Source organism: Trachypithecus francoisi, unplaced genomic scaffold, assembly GCF_009764315.1.
Source record: "Trachypithecus francoisi isolate TF-2019V2 unplaced genomic scaffold, Tfra_2.0 Lachesis_group15, whole genome shotgun sequence".
Lineage (NCBI taxonomy): Eukaryota > Metazoa > Chordata > Mammalia > Primates > Cercopithecidae > Trachypithecus > Trachypithecus francoisi.
The window spans coordinates 52472089-52496450 of NW_022681460.1; the positions used below are offsets into that span (position 1 = coordinate 52472089).

General features: G+C 40.6%; 1 protein-coding gene across 2 annotated transcripts in view; it reads left to right on the forward strand.

Moving 5' to 3' along the window:
• The window catches only part of AFG1L (AFG1 like ATPase), a 224348-nt gene that overhangs the window by 195401 nt on the left and 4585 nt on the right, over nt 1-24362 (forward strand). For both annotated transcript variants that reach the window (XM_033234787.1, XM_033234788.1), the window contains exons 11-12: nt 18175-18315; nt 22669-22782. In XM_033234787.1, coding sequence (XP_033090678.1) covers nt 18175-18315; nt 22669-22782 — 255 coding nt within the window. The remainder of the gene's footprint in view (nt 1-18174; nt 18316-22668; nt 22783-24362) is intronic.

Consider the following 24362-nt stretch of genomic DNA (forward strand, 5'->3'; position numbering starts at 1 on the left):
ATGCATGTTGTTCTGGCCTTTCATGGATATTTTTATCTTTTAATAAAATGTGGGCAGCAGATAATTCAAGGTTGTCTTTCGGCAAGAAGATGAAGTGAATAATTCTATTGATCTTACTCATAGTTTGAAGGGCGTGGCCCTTTATTCCAGCAGCGCAGGGAGGTATTCAGTCTTGCCCTAATTCACTTTTTAATATCTTTTGAATATGAATTAGCATTTTTAACTGAGTATTTCCATGATTTGGAAAGCAGAAAAGTGGGAGGAAGAAAGCAACTCTTCAATATCCACTTCTTTTCCAGCTCTGATTAGGCTTTTCAAATATCCAAGCCTGAGAGAGTTCCGTTTCTTTCCAGTGGACTCTCACAAAGAAAGCAAAACAAACAAAAACAACAGCAAAAAGCAAAACAAAAGTAACAAAACCTCTGCATTTACAAGACTTTAACGTGTTCAGAAGTTCTCAAATTTAAAATAACTTCTTAGCTATTCTAAAGCCTTTTCTCCTTTTTCATTTTGGGATCCTAAATATCTCTTTTCATGCCACATTCTGATTTCCAAAGGAAAAAGTTAACATTGGTTCGCCTTTCATGTCACATGCACATGCAAGACCGGTGTCAGAGAGTCTAGAACCTGACCTTGCACTATGCAGCTCATCTTTCCCATTTCTTCTGGGTAGATCTCAAAGCCAGACAAATGTACAAGTCTTTCCTCCCACAGAGATGTAGCAAATACTGCCCTCTACCGAGGGTAAAATCAGGATGGCTTGATTATGTTAATGATTAAGTACTGATTTCAATGATTATGGTAGAATAATGCTGGTACTAATTACTTCATCATTATTATATACTTTCTTATTAAAATCATTATATTCAGAAAGAGAATACAAAAGCGGTGGAAACATATTTCAGCCTTGGCCACATTCACTTATTACGTTCTGTAGTCTGGACAATCAGGTATCACAGCACTGTGTCTGAGGCATTCATGATAATGTTTAAATTTCCTTTTGTTTTGAACTAGCTAAGAAAATACCTTTTCCAGTGGGAAATTAGAAGGAGTTGTTACAGCGTTATTTTAATAAAGGAGCTTGTGAAATAATTCTAGCAACAGTTGGGCTATTTTTCTTCCCCTTGCCAGGTTTTTTTTTTTTTTTTTTGTATCTACTGGATTGCTAATATTCAGAATAATTTCACAGGACTAGCTGTTAGTGCAGTTACAATAAATTTTTTCTTTGTTCTTTATGACTTTAAAGGGTGAATTGTACATGTTTAACAGTAGAGGATCATGTTAAAGTAAATGCCTTTTAACAAAAAGCCAAAAATCTTCTTAAAAATATTAAACTAACCAATCAAATAATTACACACACCACACACACACACACACACACACATGCACAGAGAGAGAGAGAGAGAGAGACATTTGTAATGGCATGTTTTTAAAAAATGTTGTATTATCTACTGTGTTCCTGGATCTGGAGAGTGTGAGTTCATTTATTAGGCTAAATGCTCACTGTAATGTACTATCCAGCTCTCTTGTGCTGTTCCTGTTTTTCTAGAGTCGGGTTTGCTTAGGATTGGCCTGAAGCTAAACAAATTTTAGCAAGGGAACCATAAGAATCAAAACCTAGTTGTCTGAAGTGTTCCCACAGCATCTAATAAACTCCAAAGCTTAAACCTCTGGTTTCTTTAATTCAGAAACCTTAGATACTGTGAGAACTAGGAGGAGAGTCGAGCCAGGCTAAATCATCTGGTGGTGAAGATAGCTTCCACAACATGGTGAGCCAAGGTGTGTGAAGGCCCGTTTTCTCCAGCCTCACAAACCAAAGCACCAGCCTTGTTCTTCACAGGCTCCCTCTGCCTTCTGACTGCCCCTCACACTACAGTTAAGCTGAAAACGTAAGCTGAATAAAGTACCTAGGCAAGATTTCCTAACTCTAGAAATATGGGGCGTCTTTCTGAGTGGGGGCTCTGCGCTACACTAGCTCATTTGCTGTTGTTAATTCTGTTGTATGGTCGAACCCAGTTTATCCCATTTCCAAAAGGAGCAACTTGACTTCTCCTAGATGTTAAATGTCTACCAAACAACAGATGCCAGGTAATTAGCAAGGTATAGTCTGGTTCATTCAATCCCAAGTGGTTAGTACAACTCATTCCACTAATTTTTACCATGTCGTGGATATGCTTTTGCAGTTGTTATGTATTGTCTTGGAGTTTTATTGATGCTTACATTTAGCGATGCTTATTAATAATGATGATAAGGCTAATTAGGACAATTTCCTACTTCATCTTCTTTTTCTTTTCTTTCCTTTTGTTTTTGAGACAGAGTCTCACTGTCACCCAGGCTGGAGTGCAGTGGCATGATCTCACCTCACTGCAACCTCCGCCCTTCAGGTTCAGGCGATTCTTGTGTGTCAGCCTCCCAAGTAGCTACAGGCCTGTGCCACCGTGCCTGGCTAATTTTTGTATTTTAGTAGAGATGGGGTTTCGTCATGTTGGCCAGGCCAGTCTCGAGCTTAAGCAATCAATCTGCCTGCCTCAGCCTCCCAAACTGCTGGGATTACAGGTGTGAGTCACCATACCCAGCCTCACATTTTCATTTTGGTTTTCCGTTTTTATGCCAATTGTTTCGATTCCCGCTCCCCCTGCTCCCCTGCCCCAATGAGTCCAGCATGGTGCTTTTCACATGGTAGATCTGATTTGATAGACCTGACTTGATGTGGCTTGTGTCTTGAGAAAATTGTCAGTTCCAGGATCCCCAGAATTAGACATCTCTAGAATTTGAATATCTCTTTATTACATACACAAAGCTGGTCAAGTAAATCACATTGATTTTTTTGTTAAGTCATTGTTTCTACAAGCAAAATATGCACCCCCCCACCCTCCGCAAAAAAAAAAAAAAAATACTGTATTAACCATTAAAAGGGGTTAGAGAATTTAACAATGATCTGGCAGATTTAGGTAGAACCAGCCTCCTGCCATTGAGACTGTGTAAATCAAATGACAAAACTTTCCCTCAGCACTCCAAAGAACACCCTGAGAAGTAGAATGTGTTAAGAATTGGTGATATTTTCTGGAATGGTGAGATATTTCCCAGCTGGGTGTTTGGACTTCATATGCATGAGATTTCTTATATTAAGGTGCCATATGAATCTTGGGAAATTATTTACTCTGCAAATACACACATTTCAGTGCTCTGCTTTTTTTGTTTCTTTTCTTTTCTTTTTTTTTTTTTTTAGGCAGAGTCTTGCTCTGTCACCCAGGCTAGAGTGCAGTGGTGCCATCTCAGCTCACTGCAACCTCCACCTCCCAGGTTCCAGTGATTCTCCTGCCTCAGCCTCCCGAGTAGCTCGGATTACAGGTGGGCACCACCATGCCTAGCAAAATTTTTTTTGTATTTTTAGTAGAAATGGGGTTTCACCATGTTGACCAGGCTGGTCTCCAACTCCTGACCTCAAGTGATCCGCCCACCTCGGCCTCCCAAAGTGCTGGAATTACAAGTGTGAGCCACCATGCCCAGCCTTGTTTTTCTAATCTTCTATTATTTTGGAATCTGGCACATAAAAATAGTCTTAACATGAATTCATATGGTATTTTCAGTTTGTTTTGAAAAGGATACATTCACTTTAATTCCATTCAAGCATTTTTCTATTAAAAGGTACTTCTCTTTAAGATATGAAGTATTGTCATTGCCATGTAATTAAAGTAGGATACCACGCATGTTTGTTTAATGAAGAGCTATCAGCGTATTCCTACAAAGGGTTTACGAGGAGTAGTCTATACAGATAAAGATTAACTCTTAGGACCGTAAAATCTAGATAGAACTCGAAATCGTAATCGTCCTACTTCAGCTGAAATAATGGTAGCACAGCAAGCATTAGTGAAGCAGAGAAAAAAGAAATTCAAGCTGACAGCTCATTTAGGTATACTGAAGTGAAGTGGATCATTGGAGGGCAGAAGGTGGTCTGATGGTAATGCTTGTGCATTTCACATTGGTGTGGCGTTGAGAACATTCCCACTTCTGGCACCAGGGTCAATACCAAAGCAGACAACTGGGCCATTTCACATATAGGAGAAAAAAGACAGCAAGCCAGCTCTTTATTTATTTATTTATTTTTGTTTGTTTGTTTGTTTTGAGACGGAGTCTCGCTTTGTCGCCCAGGCTGGAGTGCAGTGGCCGGATCTCAGCTCACTGCAAGCTCCGCCTCCCGGGTTTACGCCATTCTCCTGCCTCAGCCTCCCGAGTAGCTGGGACTACAGGCGCCCACCACCTCACCCGGCTAGTTTTTTGTATTTTTTAGTAGAGACGGGGTTTCACCGTGTTAGCCAGGATGGTCTCCATCTCCTGACCTCGTGATCCGCCCGTCTTGGCCTCCCAAAGTGCTGAGATTACAGGCTTGAGCCACCGCGCCCAGCCCAAGCTCTTTATTTTTAAGTTTGTTAGAGAAACTGGGCTACATATAATCCAGCTGTATACTCTTGGTAATTAAGGAAAACACTTTGCAAACTCATTATAGATTTAAAGTTCTTTAAGTTTGCATCAGGTTTCCACAGAAACAGAGTTTGAAACAATAGTGGAGAATGCACAAACCATCGAATAAGTGGATTTTAATTGTTCCTGTTAAGAAAATTATTCGGATAACCAGCCACATCAAAGACTATTAAACTTTTTAATTGCTCAGGTGGAAAGATGGAGAATGTCATCATTATCTATCATAAGAAAATCAGCCTTAGATAATCCTACTTGAATTCTGAGCTAGAATAACATACTCAAGGATGCTACTAACTGAAGTGCCATTTAGTACTCAAAGTAATCGTATGCTTTAATTATTCATAGGGCACAATGCATGAATTCACAATACTAATTATGGTTTCAAAAAGTGTATTATGCTATGGTTTAGTTACATAGGAGGATCAACTAATGCAAAACAAAAGTATAAATATTTGCAACTGCCATAGATATACTGTGCATGTAATTTAGTTGTATGTTAGTGTGGTCAAAGGAGTAGAGAAATGTCTTTTCCCTGTGTTTTGCAAAGTTATTGTAGGATTTAATACAATGCTTCATATTTATTAAGCATTCGGTAATTATAATTGATTTTGAAGACTTTGTGATAGTGTCTTTATTTATTCATTAATTATGTATTATGCAAAACTCTGTTCCCTAGTCTGTGCTAGGTGCTGGGGACACTGAGGTGAATAGGACTCCCTGTCTTGTACAATGACGTAAATGAGGGTGACAACAGCAAATTTAAATGGCGTTGTAGCTCCTCAAGGTCTTTAGTATATGCTTTGTGTTGCATATTTTACATATTCATGATGTATTATAACATTTGGGAAGATGCAGGGGACAAAATAGCTGAAAAATAAAAATACACAGAGAATATACTTTGCAATTAATAAAGATCTTTAATGATGTTTTTCTACATCAGTATTTTGGTTTTGCTCTTTTTTGTCATAATCATTTTGCTTCTTTCTCCTTTGGAAAATACTGACAAACCAAAAAAAAAGTGAAGATTATTAAACATACCTCTAAGTCTTTCACTCCGACCATTTAGAAATAGCAACTAACATTTTAAATATATTTACTTATGCTATTTTCTGCATATATATTTTGGGCAAAACAAATATATAATTTTGCATTATGCTTTTTTGCTTAGTTTTTTTTTAATCATGGCATGTTTCTATATCATAAAATATTTTTCATGGACACCATTATTTGTTGACAACATATTATTTATCAATGTGCCTTAATTTATTGAACCATTCTTAAGTTTTTAGATATTAAAGTCGCTTTTTGGTGACATAGTTATACATAACCTTATGTATAACCTTTGGTTGAATTTCCGATCACTTTCTCCTGATTGATTTCTAGAAGTGAAATGACTAGTGTAAGTTTATAACTTTTTTTAGGGCTCTTACTACAACCCAACAAACTGTTTTCAGGAACAACTAAACTAATTTGCTCTTCCAGCAGCAATGGACGCTGCATTACATGTTTGCTGGCATCAAATTGCATAATTTATTTTTCATTGCCAAATTGCTATTTGAAAAATGATATAACATTCTTATTTCTTTGAAATAAGAATTTCTTTATTACTACTGAGCTTGACTATTTTTTTCATTTGTTTATTAGCCTCTTTTACTTACTATATTCTTTGCTCCATGAATTGTCTATTCAAATTCTATATTCATTTTTTTATGTTGGAATGCTGTTACAATTTTAGTTTTGTTGTAGTCAATCTTTGTCTCGCTTAATTCCTTTTTCATATCAATTTGCTGTCTCCCTGCAGTTCTCTGCTTGTATTTGATTGGGTCTATGTCTTCTTGTATTCTAAAACGATACCACAAAATTTTCCAACTTTTTCCTTCTAGTTCTTGTATACAGTAAATCATGTTTTATTTCTAGAAATAAGTTTCATATATACCAGAAAAATTCCAAAATTGATTATAAAAATAAAATAAATGGTGATATATATGTTTAAATATACTTATCAATTATGCAAAACTAATTCTTAACTATAAAAGCTGGATCATATTTTTCTAGAGTGGCTGGACTTGCTAATGACTTAAAATAAAAGCTTTCACTAGTAAATCTCTGTAGCAAGTATAGTGTTTTCATTAGCTCTTGCTGCATAGTAAATCACCCCAAGATTCAATGACATAAACTGAGTAACAATAAGCATCTGCTATTACCCTCTAGTCTACAGGCTATGGGGGAGTTCTTTGGATCTCTGTTGGGTTCGTGTGTGCATCTGCAGTCAGTTTGCTGCTCTGGGCTAGGCTCTTCTCATCTGTGTGGGGCTGGCTGGCTGTATGCTAGCCTAGGATGCTCTCTTGGCTTTGGCAATTTTTGGCAAAATTTGGCAATTTTGGCAATCTTCTTGTGTTCTCTCCTCCTCCAGCAGGCTAGCCAAGGTATTGCAAAAGAGTGAACAGAAGCATGCAAAGCCTCTTGAGACCTAAGTTCAGAACTTGAAAGCTGTGACTTTTGCTTCATTCTGTTGGCCATGGTAAAGAGTTGAGCCATGGTAAAGAATAGACTCCATGTCTCAATGCAAGAGCTAGAAAGTTGCAATCCAAAGGATATGGACAAGGAGGCAAGAACAATTGCAGCCATTACTATAATCAGATGACCCCCCGCCCCACATAGGCCTTCTTCAATTCTCCAATGGATTTTAAATTATTGTAATTTAGTTCTAGAGAAGTTTTTAGTTAATCCAAGTAAACATCTTTATATAACCCAAACATTTTAAAATAATGAATGCTTGGGAACAGAAGGCAATATTTGTATTTAAATCAGTATTGGTCACATTGATCAAGATGTCACACATCAAAAGTGATGTCCTTTGTGGGATACACAGGGTTGTATAAGATGATTTGGCAGCATCGATATGTAGTTTAGTGAAAACATTCATTATATTTCTGTATATTATATGATGATGAGAAGAAAAATAAACTTACAAATATATTTTGAAATATATCGGCCAGGCACGGTGGTTCATGCCTGTAATCCCAGCACTTTGGGAGGCCGAGGCAGGCAGATCACCTGAGATCAGGAGTTCAAGACCAGCCTGACCAACATGATGAAACCCTGTCTCTACTAAAAATAGAAAAATTAGCCAGGCGTGTGGCATGCACCTGTAATCCCAGCTACTTGGAAGGCTGAGGCAGGAGAATCACTTGAACCCAGGAGGCGGAGACTGCAGTGAGCCAAGATTGTGCCAATGCACTCCAGCCCGGGTGACAGAGTAAGACTCTGTTTCAAAAAAAAAAGAAATATATGAAATATTGCATTTGAATAAAACTATCAAAATGTTTTCAAATTTGTAATGAGAAACTTCCCTGCATAAACATAACCTTTTTTTTTTTCTTGAGACAAGTTATTGCTCTGTCGCCCAGGCTGGGGTACAGTGGCGCCATCTTGGTTCACTGCAACCTCTGCCTCCTGGGTTCAAGCCATCCTCTCACCTCAGCCTCCCAAGTAGCTGGGACTACAGGCACATGCCACTACACGTGGCTAATTTTTGTATTATTTGTAGAGATGAGGTTTTCCTATGTTACCCGGGCTGGTCTCAAACTCCTGAGTTCAAGAAATCCACCAACCTCAGCCTCCCAAATTGTTGGGATTACAGGTATGAGCCACCATACCCAGCCCATAAACATAACTTTTTAAAAGTCAGTTTTGATACTTGAAATGGGATAAATGCAATTCCTGATTAAGACTTTTAAAATGATAATCCAGGCCAGGCATGGTTGTGCATGCCTGTAATCCCAGTCCTTTGGGAGGCCAAAGTGTTTGGGATTGCTTGAGCCTAGGATTTTGAGACCAGCCTTGGCAGCATAGCAAGACCTCATCTCTACCAAAAAAAAAAAAAACTAGCTGGGGTCCATTAGTAAGTGGAGTGCACCTGTAGTTCCAGCTACTCGGAGGCTAAGGTGGGAAGATCGCTTGAGTCCAGGAGGTCAAGGCTGCAGTGAGCTGAGATCATACCACTGTACTCACTCCAGTCTGGGCAAAAGAGTAGAATCAGTCCTCCCCACCCCACCCAGAAAAAATCTGAAGAAAATTTGAAGAGGAATTTTTTAAAAAAATAATAGATTCAGGGGTATATGCACAGGTTTGTCACATGAGTGTATTGTATAATGCTGGAATTTGGGCTGCTAGGGTGCTTGTCATCTGAATAGTGAACATAGTGACCAATAGGTAATTTTTCCAACCCTTGCCTCTTCTCTTGCTTGTGCTTTTGGGGTTCCCAGTGTCTGTTTTTTCCATCTTTATGTCCATGTGTACCCATTGTTTAGCTCTCATTTACAAGTGAGAACATGCAGTATTTGATTTTCTGTTTCTTTGTTAATTTGCTTAGGATAAATTTGCTTAGGCCTCCAGCTGCATCCATGTTGCTGCAAAGAACATGATTTCATTCTTTTTATGGCTGTGTAGTATTCCATGGTATGTGTGTGTGTGTACATATGTGTGTGTGTACACACACACACACACACACACACACACCTTTTCTTTATCCAGTCCACCATTGATGGACACTTAGATTGCTTCCATGCCTTTGTTGTTGTGAATAGTGCTGTTATAAACATGAATGCAGATGTCTTTTTGATAAACATGAGTGCAGGTGTCTTTTTTTGCACTATCCTTTGGGCAGATACCCAGTAGTGGGATTGCTGGGTTGAATGGTAGTTCTATTTTTAGTTCTTTGAGAAATCTCCATACTGTTTTCCATGGGGGTTGAACTAATTTGCGTTCCCACCAACAATGTATAAGCATTCCCTTTTCTCCACATTCCTCACCAACATCTGCTATTTTTTGGCTTTTTAGTAATATTCTGACTTTTGTGAGATGGTAGCTCATTGTGGTTTTAATTTGCATTTCTCTGATGATTAATGATGTTGGGCATTTTTTCCTATCTTTGTTGACCACTTGTATTTCTTGTTTCAAGAGGTGTCTGTTCATGTTTTTTGCCCACTTTGAAGAGAATTTTTTTTTTTTTTTGAGACAGAGTCTTGCTCTGTCGCCCAGGCTAGAGTGTGATGGCGTGATCTCTGCTCACTGCAACCTCCGCCTCCTGGGTTCAAGCGATTCTCCTGCCTCAGCCTCCCAAGTAGCTGAAATTACAGGCACATACCACCGTGCCCGGCTAGTTTTTTGTATTTTTAGTAGACGGGGTTTCACCATGTTGGCCAGGCTGGTCTCAAACTCCTGACCCCGTGATCTGCCTGCCTCGGCCTCCCAAAGTGCTGGGATTACAGACGTGAGCTACTGCGCCCGGCCGAAGAGAAATTTTTGATAGTTATTATCTGCATGAACAAGAATCCTCATTCATACAAGGAAACATTAAGAAGTTTTGCATTTTCAGTAATGGTCGACTCTGTAATTTGCACCACCTTTTTTGTTAGGGCAATGAAGAAAGCTAGATGAAATTAGTAGTGGGATAGGCTAACTGCTACAACAAATAACCCCCAAATTAGAGGGTTAATAAATAAGCATGTATTTCTTGAACATATTACCATCCAATGCAGGCTGACAAGGAAATATAGCTCCATGCAGTCCTTCATGGACCCAGACTTCATCTCTCCTTTAAGTCCTTAGAGTCCTCTCTCTTCAGCCACAGATAAGGAAAAGAAGGAAGATTCTGTGTAGAATGTTTTTGTGGGCTAGACCTTGAAGTGATCATATTACTGTCTCTCTCATTCCCTGGTCTGAACTTGATCACACAGCCACACTTAAATCAAAGGGAGGCTGGGCATTAATACAGACATACCTTGGAGATATTGCTGCTTGGTTCCAGACCACTGGAACCAATGAGTTGCAGGAATTTTTTGGTTTTCCAGTACATATAAAAGTTATGTTTATAGTCTATTAAGTGTGCAATAGCATTATGTCAAAAAAATACATACCTTAATTTAAAAATGCTTTATTACTAAAAAATACTAACTATCATTTGAGCCTTCAGTTAGCTGTAATGTTTTTACTGGTATAGGCTTTTCTTGCCTCAATGTTTTGTTTTGTTTCTTTTTACCCAGACAGAGTCTCACTGTGTCGCCCAGGCTGGAGTGCAATGGCACGATCTCGGCTCACTGCAACCTCTGCCTCCCAGGTTCAAGCGATTCTCTTGCCTTAGCCTCTTGAGTAGCTGAGATTACAGATGCAGCCACCATGCCCGGTTTTGCTTTGTTTTGATTTTGTTTGTTTGTTTTTTGAGATGGAGTTTTGCTCTTGTTGCCCAGGCTGGAGTGCAATGGCGCAATCTTGGCTCACCACAACCTCTGCCTCCTGGGTTTAAGTGATTCTTCTGCCTCAGCTTCCTGAGTAGCTGGGATTACAGACATGTGCCACCATACCTGGCTAATTTTGTATTTTTAGTAGAGACGGGGTTTCTCCCTGTTGATCAGGCTGGTCTCGAACTCCCTACCTCAGGTGATCCACTCACCTTGGCCTCCCAAAGTGCTGGGATTACAGGCATGAGCCACCGTGCCTGGCCTGGTTTTGTATATTTAGTAGAGACAGGGTTTCCCCATGTTGGCCAGGCTGGTCTCAAACTCCTGACCTCAAGTGATCCGCCTGCCTTGGCCTCCCAAAGTGCTGGGATTATAGGCGTGAACCACCATGCCCAACCTCTTGCCTCAATGTTGATGACTGTTGACTGATCACAGTGGTGATTGCTGAAGGTTAGGATGACTGTGACAATTTCTTAAAATAAGACAATGAACTTTGCTGTACAATGGACTCTTCCTTTTACAAAAGATTTCTTTGTAGCAAGTGATGCTGTTTGATAGCATCTACTCACAGCAGAACTTCTTTTGAAATTGGAGTCACTCCTCTCAACCCCTGCCACTGCTTTAACAACTAAGTTTATGTAATAGTCTAAATCCTTTGTTATCATTTCAACAGTGTTCACACCATCTTCACCAGGAGTAGATTCCATCTCAAGAAACCACTTTCTTTGTCATCCATAAGAAGCAACTCTTTATCAGTTCAAGTTTGATCATGAGATTGCAGCAATTCAGCCATATCTTCAGGCTCCACTTCTAATTCTAGTTCTCTCGCTATTTCCACCACATCTGCAGTTACTTCCTCTTAAACGTCTCCAAGTCATCCATGAGGCTTAGAGTCCTCTTCTTCCAAACTCCTGTTCATGTTGATATTTTGACCTCCTCCCCATGAAGCACTAATGTTCTTCATGGTGTGTAGAATGATGAATCCTTTCCAGAAAGTTTTCAATTAACTTAGCCCAGATCCATCAAAGGAATCACTATATGTGGCAGCTATGGCCTTCCAAAATGTATTTCTTAAATAATTAGACTTGAAAGTCAAAATTACTTCTTAATCCATCGGCTGCAGAATGGATGTTGTGTTAACAGTCATGAAAACAACATTCATCTCTTTGTACAGTTCCACCAGAGCTCTTGGGTGACCAAGTGCATTGCCAATGAGCAGTAATCTTTTGAAAGAAATCTTTTTTTTCTGAGCAGTAGCTCTTAAAGGGGGCTTAAAATACATAGTAAACCATGCTATAAAAAGACGTGCTATCATCCAGGCTTTGTTGTTCCATTTTTAGGGCACAGGCAGAGTGGATTTAGCATCATTCTTAAGGGCTCTAGGATTTTCAAAATGGTAAATGAGCATTGGCTTCAGCTGCATTAGCCCCTAGCAAGAGAGTCAGTCTATCCTTTTGAAGCTTTGAAGCCGGACATTGACTTCCCTCTAGCTGTGTCACAGAGGGCATCTTCTTCTGATTCATCTGCATTGAAAATCTGTTGTTTAGTGTAGCCACCTTCATGATCTTAACTAGATTTTGCTGCAGCTTCTACATCAGCACTTGCTATTTCACCATGAACTTTCGTTATCGAGATGGCTTCTTTCCTTAAACCTCATGAACCAAACTCTGCTAGTTTCCAATTTTTCTTCTGCAACTTCCTCACCTCTCTCAATCTTCGTGTAATTGAGGAGGGTCAAGGCCTTGCTCTGTGTTAGGCTTTGGCTTAAGGAAGCATTGTGGCTGGTCTGATCTTCTATCTAGACCACTCAGACTTTCCCCAAATCAACAATAGTGCTTTTTTACTTTCTTATCGTTTGTGTGTTCACTGGAGTAGCACTTTTTATTTCCTTCAAGAAATTTTCCTTTTCATTCACAACTTGGCTAACTGGCTCAAGAGGCCTAGCTTCTGTCTTGACTTTTGACATGCCTTCCCCACTAAGCATAATCATTTCTAGCTTTAGCTTTTATATGAGAGATGTACGAGTCTTCCTTTCACTTGAGCACAGAGGCCACTGTAGTGTTATTAATTGACCTAATTTTAATATTGTTGTATCTCAGGGAATAGGAAAGCCTGAGGAGAGGAAGAAAGATAGGGGAACAGCCAGTGGTGGAGCAGTCAGAACACACAAAATGCGTCAGTTAAGTCCACCATCTTATAAGGGTGTGGTTCGTGGCACCCCAAAGCAATTACAACAGTAACATGGAAGATCACTGATCCCAGATCACCATACCAGATATAATAATAATGAAAAAGTGTGACATATTGTGACAGTTACCAAAATGTGACACAGAGACATGAAGTGAGCACATGCTGTTGGAAAAACGTCACCAACAAACTTGCTTGATGCAGAGTTGCCACAAATCTTCAATTTGTAAACAAAACAAAAGTATCTTCAGAATTTATGCAGTAAAATGAAGCACAATAAAATGAAGGGTGCCCATAGTCTATCTGTGTGCCCAGAAAGAAGAGAAAAACATGGATATTGGTGTGTACTAAGCAATCTTGTTTTCAAAATGAGGTGAGCTGAGCTTACTTTTGGCAGCCTTATTGTGTTAGTGGGACAAAAGTCAGAGACTAGGGCCATCCATGGATGGGAACCTATTTAACTGCCTGTCTCCCCAACTTTGGATAAAGTCCTGAGTGGATTTCATTCTGAAGTCCTGAAGGACTGCACCTAGGAATTAGTGTAAAGCAGAAATAAGCCAGCCCTCTCATGGACTTCAGCCAGATTTTCAGCTGAATACTTAGAAAACCTCAAGCCCTGAGCTTGGATTTTTTTTTTTTTTTTTTTTTTGAGATGGAGTCTCACTGTGTCACCCAGGCTGGAGTGCAATGGCACGATCTCAGCTCCTTGCAACCTCCACCCCCTGGGTTCAAGCAATTTTCCTGCCTCAGCCTCCTGATTGCAGGCGCCTGCCACCATGCTCAGCTAATTTTTGTATTCGTAGTAGAGACGGGGTTTCACCATCTTGGCCAGGCTGATCTTGAACTCTTGACCCTGTGATCCACCCACCTCAGCCTCCCAAAGTGCTGGGATTACAGGCGTGAGCCACTGTGCCTGGCCAGATTTTTTTCTATATGTATTTTTTTTCAATGGTAAAATCCAGGATGCACAAAGATAACCAGGCATATGAGGAGACAAGACACTGTGAATGAGAGCAAGCAAAAACAACAGACAATAAAATTAGGAACTCCAGATATTTGAATTATGAGTCCATATTTTAAACAACTAGACTTACATATTCAAAGAGCTTTTTCATTAAAAAAAAATGGACTTGAAGCTATGCATCAGAAGAGATCTAGAGATAACAAAAAGAGACATCTCAACCTTGAAAAACAATCAGTGGAAATTCTAGAGCTACAAAATGCAGTAACCAAAATTAAGGGCTCAAGGGATGAGCTTAAGAGCAGATTAAACACAGCTAAGGAGAAGCACAGTGGATCAGAAAAACTATCCAAAATGAATCATGGAGAAGTAATAAAGAAATATACAAAATAAAGGATAAAAGGAGAGTATGACATTTAACCTAGATTTGTTTAAAGTATCAGAAGGAGAAGAGAAAGGGAATGGAGCAGAGGCAATATACATAGGTAGATGTACTTGATATTGTCTGACATTTATGGAGAAAAATACTGACAACACGCTAGTCATCATCGCTACATGGGGAAAAATGCTAAAATTAAGACATGCTATAAATGGGAGCATATTGACCTGGGCTGTGTCATGGATTTTGACTGGTTTACTTTAAAGTACAGTCACCCCTCTGTATCCATGGGTAATTGGTTCCAGGACCTTCCACAGACACCAAATCTGCAGATCCTGAAGTCCCTGATATAAAATGGAGTAGTATTTGCATATAACCCATGCACATCCTCCCGTATTTTTTGTTTGTTTGTTTCTGAGACAAGGTCTCAGACGACTGGGCTCAAGTGCAATGGTGGTGATCTCAGTTCACTGCAAACTCAGACTCCCAGGCTCAAGCAATCCTCCCACCTCAGCCTCCTGAGTAGCTGTAACCACGGGCACATACCATCACACCTGGCTAACTTTGTGTATCTTTTGTAGAGATGGGGTTTCACTATGTTGCCCAAACTGGTCTCCAACTCCTGAGTTCAAGTGATCTACCCACCTCAGCTTCCCAAAGTGTTGGGATTACAGACGTGAGCCACTGGGCCTGGCTTCCTCTGCTATACTTTAATTATCTCCAGATTATTTATAATATCTAGTGCAATGTAAATGCTGTGTAAATAGTTGTTATAATGTATTGCTTGTTAATATTTGTGTTGGTTTTTATGTTTTTTTTTTCAAATATTTTGATCGGCAGTTGGTTGGGTCTGCAGGTGTGGAACCCACAGATATGGAGAGCCAACTGAATTGTTTTTCTTGTTTATCTTTCCTATTTATTATTCTCTTTTTTATTTTTTACTTTTTTGAACTTTTCTTTTTAGAAATATGCTTACCCATTAATTTATTAAAAACCAAAAAATGTCATTATTTTAAATTAGTCCTATTCTTATTGGACCTGATTTTTTTTTGAGGGCGGGAGGGAAACTTCCTTCTTTGATTAATACATTTCATTCTTCTTTCTCATGTTTTTAAAGAAAAAAGTAATATTACTATCTCTTCATGGCCTAAATTGAGAGAGATCTGTTTGGCAACAAATAACCTCTCCTTGTTTGAATGACTTTTTTTTTACTGTAGTAAAATACTGTATAACATAAATTAACCATTGTAACTAATTCTAAGTGTACAGTTCAGAGGCATTAAGTACATTCATATCGTTGTACAGTGATCAACACTGTCTACCTCTAGAACTTTTTCCTCATCCTAAACTGAATGTATTAAACAACAATTCCACATTCGCCCAATGACGGTTGTCTTGAAAGGAGACAGATAACTCTATTGAGCTTTGTTTTCTTTATGTGAATGAGCATGTAATTGTTTTAGGGATATGAGGGGAAGGAATAGTTGCTAATATAATGGCAAATGCAGAACCTACTGCCAAAGGTATATAATTTGTAAAATAGCTGAATGGGCAAAATTCTGATTTTCAGTTGCCCTAGGCACTTCAGTGCACTTCTGATAATGATTTTCCTTGGGCATGTAGCTATTCTGATAGAAATCACATCCATGCATAAAGAGTGAGCTTAATTATACATAACTACATACCTAATATGAGGTTTTACATTTTTTTACATATACTTTCTGGTTTACAAAAGATGAGACACTAAATCCTAACTGATCTCAAAAAAAGTAGTGTACCTTCAGAGCATGAGAGTCTTAATGTATGAGTTTTCATTTTTACAAAAAGACACTATATTTTGCCCTCCCCTCTCTCCCTTTCAGGGATTGTTTTCACTATTTGGTGATTCCACAGTCTCATCTGGTGCCTGCTGTGACTCCCAAGACAGACAAGTGCACAAAGGCTGATTTAGGGTCTTGGATTCCTCTTAAGAATGACATACTCAATTCATTTGTACTGAACCCAATCATTTGAGCTCAAAATAATAAAAATAAAAGTCATTAAGATGGTTTGAATACTAATGTATGCTCCAGGCACTGTGCTAAATGCTTTGCATGTATTATTTTATTTAATCCTCACAATTCTGTCAGATAGGAATCAAATCCCCATTTTACAAATGAGAAAACTAAGGAACAGGAAGATGATATAACTTGCCAGTGGCACCCAGTTGATAAGTAGCAACTAAGGAGTCAGATCCAGGCCTTCCAGAGCCCTCACTCCCAGCTTCTCTATTAACATGTGCTCCTGGTCTGTATTGGGCTCAATAGCAGGATTCTCTTGGAAGAGAAGCAAGTTTAAACCAACCCCACCCCACTCCCAGAAAAACCCACAGCACACTGGAACCCTCCATGGCTGAGGTGAGTGGCTTGTCTCAGCTAAGGCCAGGCACAGGGTCTGGAGATAGAGGCTCTCCAGCCAGGGAAGGAAAATGGGAAGGGCGGAGGTTGCCTCCTCCTGGCCACCATTTGTTATCTGATTGATGAGAAGAGATGGGAGGAAAGGGCACGGTCAGCACGTTTCCAAAGGACTCGGGTCATTCTTGGTGCTCTTTGTCTCTGGTTTTGTGCCCATTGCCTAGGTCCCATAATTGCTGTATCCTTCTTAGAACTGCTCTCTATGTAGGGAACCACTTCTCCAGAACCTAACTCTCTGGATTTACTTGTACCTCCCACTTGTACCTCCCCACACCTCCATGCAAATTCTTCTTTCCTGAGCATAACTGATTTCAGCTGGTTGGTAGGACAGTGGTAGGCTTAAGTGAATGGACAAGGGTGAGAATGACTCTCCTCCTCCTCACGGTTTCCTAATTCTCCCAGGAATATCACCTTATCAACATTTCTGAAAGAAGTTTCATGCAAAGGACTTCCCAAATGAGATAGACATTTCTGGACAGGGAGGAGTAATGATGGATTCTGCCAGAAACTGAGGAGGTTCAGCCACCTGTGTCCTAGAGGTCGGTCAGGGTGACCCAGAAGCTTCCAGAGGCACTTCAGAGCAGCTCCTGGGCCACTCAGTCTCTGCCTTCTCCCAACTCCAGCAGGGCCAGAAACACTCTCCCGACATTTGCTCATGGTTTGCTGCTCACAGAGTACAGTCATCCACAGGCAGCTTAAAATGAGCAGAGGTAACATTTCCTGGGAGTGTTCCTAACCCCAAATAATGTGTTTGCAGATCGTGTTCCTGATGTTCAGGAGTTAAATTCATGTTTCAGAAACAAGTGCTTTATATCTGTAGGTGGCACTTTTATGAATAATATTGTGGACCTTGAGTCCCAAATTCTCCTCGTGTCGAGAGGCAGTGCACTGCCTCCAGTTATTCTGGAGCTCTCATCTGCTCCTGCTCATTTAAGCCCTTCAGTATTTCCTACAGAGGTTAGCAGTGTTACACTTGAATAATTGTACCTTAAATTAAACTAAAAATAATTTCTGATGATTTTCATACTGACGCACAGTCTTTATTTCAAAATGGCGGTATAATCTTCAGCATGCCGTTATCAAATAGCTCCATTGACCAATACTGGCAGTTTGCAGTTGAGTCACAGGAAAGATTTATTAGGACGTGTTTAAAGTGATATCATAGAAATAAAAATATGGACAGAGACCTAAAGACTACCAGCTAAGGCTGTGGCTAGAGATATTCTTTAACTCCCCACCACACTCTTGTCTTCTCTCTTACCCCTTTTTTACATCACTATTAAGGCAACACAGTGTACATTGTCTGTGTCCTTAGCCTACTCTGAAAACACTGCCCCATTTGGTCAAGTTACCCAAAGCTACCACCTAGATCACACTGTGACAAGAAAGAGGTGTTTTCACACTAAACCAATCCAAAGGCAACCAGAATTGATTTATTTTTTAATTTTCTTTATTTCATTTTAATCATAGCCACTTGGAGCCAGTGACTATTTGGAACTATCAAAGAGTTTTGATACAATATTTTTACGAAACATTCCGCAATTTACTCTGGCAAACAGGACTCAAGGTCGAAGATTCATAACTCTCATCGATAACTTTTATGATCTCAAGGTAAGGATGTAGTACATTTTCTTAAAACTAAACACTTTGTATTGTGGAGCCAGATTGCCTGGGCTGGAATCCTGACTTGATGTACTTCTATCACTTACTTCACCTCTTTGTGCCTCCATTCCTTCATGTGTGAATTGGGGATGATAATATTATTTACTTCTGAGGGTTGTTGCGATGACTAAAAAGGCAAATCCATGTAAAGCATTTAAAACATTTGGCACAAGCTGAATGCTATGTAAGCACTATGAGTAAAGCAGCAGTAGTACTATAGTAAAACTCCCATCACAAGACGCTCTGCTGTGTGAATGAATGATTACATCATTCTACCAAACAGCTTATATGCTTCATCTATCACATTCTGAAACACAATGTCTTGCATAGACTGAATGCTCAATAAGTGTTTGTTGCATGAATAAATGATTGCACTGATAGAACAATGCATGAGCAAGCCAGGTGTGATGGCTCATGCCTATCATCCCAGCACTTTGGGAGGCCAAGGGAGGATTGCATGAGGCCAGGAGTTCAAGACCAGCCTGGACAGCATAGCAAAATCCTAGCTCTACAAAAAATAAGAAAATTAGCTGGGTGTGGCGGTGTGGGCCTGTCATCCTGCCTAGTTGGGATGCTGAGGTGGGAGGATTGCTTAAGCCCAGGAGTTCAAGGTTACAGTAGTGAGTCATGATCATGCCACTCCACTCCAGCCTTCCAGCCTGGGTGACAGAGTGAGGCCCTATCTCTCAAAAAAAAAAAAAAAAGAAGGAGGAGGAGAAGGAGGAGGAGGAGGAGGAAGGAGGAAGGAAGAGAAGGAGGAGAAGGAGAAGGAGAAGGGGAAGAAAACAAATGAGTGGATGACTAGAGGACCCTTCTGAATACTGAAGCTCTTCTCTCTCCCTATGACCCAGAAGCCCCAGTAGCTAGCATTATTCCATCTTGTTGTTTGTTTGTTTTTAATCCATATGTTTTAGCATGAATTGCCAAGCCATGGCCCATTCATCAAAGGAGCATAGCCTAGTGGTTCAAGAGTGGGCCCTGGGGTCAGGCTGTCTATCCTAGAGACCATCTTAATCTCTCTGAGCTTCAACTGCCTTTTCTAGAAAAAGCAGATAATAATGGTACTTATGAAGTTGTGAACATTAAATGAGCATGTAAAGCACAAAGAATGTTGTCTGGCATATGGTATGCTCTCAAAGGTGAGCTATGAATAGAATGTATCTGTAAATATAGATTCATAGCAAAAGTACATTTTGAAATTAGAGTTAATTTAAATATTATTTTACCATTAGATACACTTTTTTCTCCCTATTATTTGCACAGAATTAGAGCAGTGATTCTAAATTGAAGGGACTTTGTGGGAAGGAGATAAGCAACAGAATCTGCCGGGAGGGAGAGGTGATAATTTAATGTTTCATTTGCTCATTCATTCTGTAAACTTCATCATGCCAAACACTAGAAATTCAGTGGCAAGTGAAACTAGATGGTGCCTGCCTTCAAAGAGCTTAGATAGCCTAATACCAGAGAAAGGTGATTCAGCTGTCCACGGAACTCAATGTAAAATCACCACTGTGGGATGACCTCTTAGAGAAGGAGGCATATGGTGCTGTGAAAGTCTAGCGGGGAGAGTGCACTGATCTATGGGGTGGGAAATCCTCTGAGGGCCACCTGTGGCAGAACCATCTGGCCTACTTAAAAATCCAGATTCCAGGCCGGGTGCGGTGGCTCAAGCCTGTAATCCCAGCACTCTGGGAGGCCGAGACGGGCGGATCACGAGGTCAGGAGATCGAGACCATCCTGGCTAACACGGTGAAACCCCATCTCTACTAAAAAATACAAAAAACTAGCCGGGCGACGTGGCGGGCGCCTGTAGTCCCAGCTACTCGGGAGGCTGAGGCAGGAGAATGGCGTAAAACCCGGGAGGCGGAGCTTGCAGCGAGCCGAGATCCGGCCACTACACTCCAGCCTGGGCGGCAGAGCGAGACTCCATCTCAAAAAAAAAAAAAAAAAAAAAAAAAATCAAGATTCCAGAGCTCACCCATCCCCACCCCAGCAAATGAGTACCAGGCATGGGGCCAGGAACTGCATGTTCTCATATTTCTCAGGTCCTTGCTATAAACGCTGAGAAGAGCGAGGGCTAAACTCTAGGCACAGAATGAAAGGGGTAACCGGCCGGGCGCGGTGGCTCAAGCCTGTAATCCCAGCACTTTGGGAGGCCGAGACGGGCGGATCACGAGGTCAGGAGATCAAGACCATCCTGGCTAATACGGTGAAACCCTGTCTCTACTTAAAAATACAAAAAACTAGCCGGCGACGAGGCGGGCGCCGGTAGTCCCAGCTACTCGGGAGGCTGAGGCAGGAGAATGGCATAAACCCGGGAGGCGGAGCTTGCAGTGAGCTGAGATCCGGCCACTGCACTCCAGCCTGGGTGGCAGAGCAAGACTCCGTCTCAAAAAAAAAAAAGGGGTAACCAGCATGGGGAGTTTGCAGCAACGGCTCCGGGATGGGCCGAGTGTGAAAGGCAGCAAGTGTGGCTCTGACGCAGAAGCTGAGGGAAGGCCACCTAAGGGAGTGCTATCAAAAGCTGCTGTGTGTCCCTGTGGAGCCCACACACGTGTGACCAGGGAATCTGGAGAGGCAGGAGGCTGAGGACGCAGAGCTTGGGGATGGAGGCCCATCAGCTGTGAGTGGTTTGCCTTCCACAGACTCGACTCTACACTAATGGTGGGGAGGGCAGGGGTGGAATGAAGGGCAGGGGCCTGGAGGCTGCTGTTTTTACAGGACTAGGCTTCAAGAAGAAAACGACGGAGGGGCATAATTAGGATGGCTCATAGTGGAGGACTGAGAGACTTGTTATTTTGATATTTCAGCTAGGAATGCCTTAGAGAAAGCTTATGGCCCCCATCCCTCAGTCCTACCCCCAACCTTACCTCACACCCACCTTTTCACTTCTTAATTGAAGGAAAAAAGAATTTATCTGGCAATATGATGGAATACTCAAACTACCCTCCTAACATTCCCTTTACCTAAATCACTCATTTAGAGATTACACTCTTTATTAAAGTGTAGTCAAAACCATTTTATTTCAGAAATTGGGAGCATTAAACAGACATTATTCTGTAATGTACTCATGGAGATTTGTGAAAGAAGGATATTCCCATGTAAATAATGAAAAAGTGTCTTTGATTAAAATAACTTAGGAGGTAGAAGGCGATTTGGATATGGAAAATCTAGTGTCAAATGTCAACACATGATTTTTAAGTACTGGTGTATTATTATTTAAATAATGATTTTAAAAGATAGTTATGAATCCTGAAGACAAATTCAGGACTTTTAAAACATCAAAAAGAATATGTTTTGTATTTAAACTAGTGGATATAAAAGCTGCTTCCAATATATGATTACATATGAACACTCACTCAAATACTTACATAATCAAGAGATATTAATGTAAATCTTAGTTTTTTTGAAGAAGGTCCTAGCAGGATACTAATATCACTGGCCTAATTAGAATAGCAATGCACTGAACTTAGCAGTCTGCTGTGCAGCAAAAGTGTAACTAACCTCTTCACAGTGTCTCTGGGGAGCATTTTAGGTGCACAGACCAGCTCCAAACAGCCAGGTATAAATGTCAACATCACAGTGTAATCATCTTAGTCAGTATGTGGTGCTATACAAAATACCATAGACTGGGTAATTTATAAATAATAGGAATTTATTTCTTCCAGTTCCAGGAGGTCTGAGATCAAGGTGCCAGCAGGTTTAGGTGTTTGGTGAGGGCTACTCTCTGCTTCAGGATGATGCCTTGTTGCCGCCAGAGGGCACAAATGTTGTGTTCTTGCATGATGGAAGGAATGGAAGGCAAAAAATGGTGAACTCCCTCCATCAAATTCTGTATAAGGGCACCGAATCCCATGGGTGAAGGCAGAGCCTCATGACTCAATCATATCCTAGAGGCCACACCTCTTAATCCTGTTGCATTGTGGAGTAAGTTTCAGCATGAATTTTGGATGGGACGAAAACATTCAAACCAGAACAGTAATGGAGAAAGCACTGGACTAAGAACTGAAGATCTGGGCTGACGTCTTGAACTGAGTCCAGCCCTGAAGTCTCCCAATAAACCTTTGTGCCCTACTTCACAGGGTGGTAGGAGTTGTGTGGAAATATTCTGAAAAGTACTGTGCAGTTTTAAAGTACTGCTTTAAAGAGATAAACAATTAGGAAAAAAATATATGGACGTCTTAAAAGCAAAGATCTAAGCTTCTGTATGTGAAAAACAGATTTTTATTTTGTGAGATTTTTCTTACCTTCAACTTGTGAAATGTAAAGAGTAACACATTTACTCATTTTCTTCTATTTCAGGTGCGTATAATTTGCTCTGCGTCGACTCCTATATCAAGCTTATTTTTACATCAACATCATGACAGTGAGTTGGAGCAAAGCAGAATACTGATGGATGATTTGGGGCTGAGCCAGGTAGGCGATATTACCATAATCTCTTTTTATTATAAAACAGCTTAATTGTTTTTGGTTTGATGCATGGCTACATTTTGAAGAAGAAATACAGTGTATAGTTAACCATTGATTTGCTGCTTCTCCTGTAAGCCCGTGTAGCAAATTTATCATTCTCAATATCACTAAATATAGAAAATTATAAACTTACAGTGGAGGGAATCTTAGTGGTCATGCAGTTCAGTGCTCCATTTTGCATGTGATAAAAATGAAGCCTAGAGAGGTGGACTAAGGTGCCCACAGTCACACTGCTGAATAACGGTAGGCCAGAGCTGGATGCCAAGCCACCTGTGCCTGGTTCTGGGCTTGCTCTGCTATACCATGCTGCCCTTTCTGGATATCTTTCTAAATGATTGCTGGATTTGTAGAGTGCATGATACAGTATCCAAGCATGTGGGCTGGCTAGTCCAGGACCATGGAGTGCCTAGCAAGGCCCTGGGCTTGAAAGGAAATCCCTGATTAATCTCCCTACCTCCATTCTGCAAACATTTATGGAGTACCTGTGGGTGCCAGGCTCTGGGGACACTCTGTAGGGAACAAACAGATGCTAGCCCAGTTTTTCTGGAACTTGGAGTCTGGTGATTCACCCCAGGCCAACCAGAAGTGATTTTGCATTTTCTCCTTCTGTGAGAACGTTACGGGATGTGTTTCTTCTCACCTATCAACAATTGAAATATTAGTCAAAAGTTTACAACTATCAACACTCACCCCATGAGGAGAGCCCAATTCTTCCCGCCCCACAGGTGAAAAACTGCCTGGAACAAGGAAACAATTCCTTATCAACCTGAGTAGAAATGAGGCATTTTCAGGAGTTTGGGAGAATGAGGCCTGTTCAGTAAGTGAACTTTCCAATATGATGACTTAAACCTATGTGTATATCTTAGTCTGCTATAACAAAACACCATGAACTGGGTAGCTTATAGGCAACAGAAATTTATTTCTAACAGTTCTGGAGGCTGGGAAGTCCAAGATCAGGGTGCCATCTGGTGAAGGCCCACTTCCTAGTTCATAAGCCTCTTGTCTTTTCTGTATAAACCTCACATGGTGGAAGGGGTGAGGGATCTCTCTGGGGCATCTTTTATAAAGGCATTAATTCTATTCATTAGGGCTCCACCCACAAGACCTAATCAACTCCCAAAAGCTCCGCCTCCAGTACTATCACCTTATGGGTTAGGATTTCAACATATGAATTTTGGATGGACACAAACATTCAGACCATAGCAGTGTAGAAATAAATAGCTGCTTATAAATCTCTGTACTGGGATAATTTGAAATGTTGGTTCTCCAAGAACAATATTTACATCCAAATACTGTCTTTGACAATTTGAAAGAATACACTTGAAGAGCTACATCAGCTCAGTTTCTAAAGTCCTTTACATCAGGGCCCCCCAGCCCCTGGGCCGCAGACTGGTATTGGTTTGTGGCCTGTTAGGAACCAGGTCTCACAGCAGGAGGTGAGCTGTGGAGGAGCAAGCATTACCACCTGAGCTCCGCCTCCAGTCCCATCAGCAGCAGCATTAGATTCTCAGAGGACCGCAAACTCT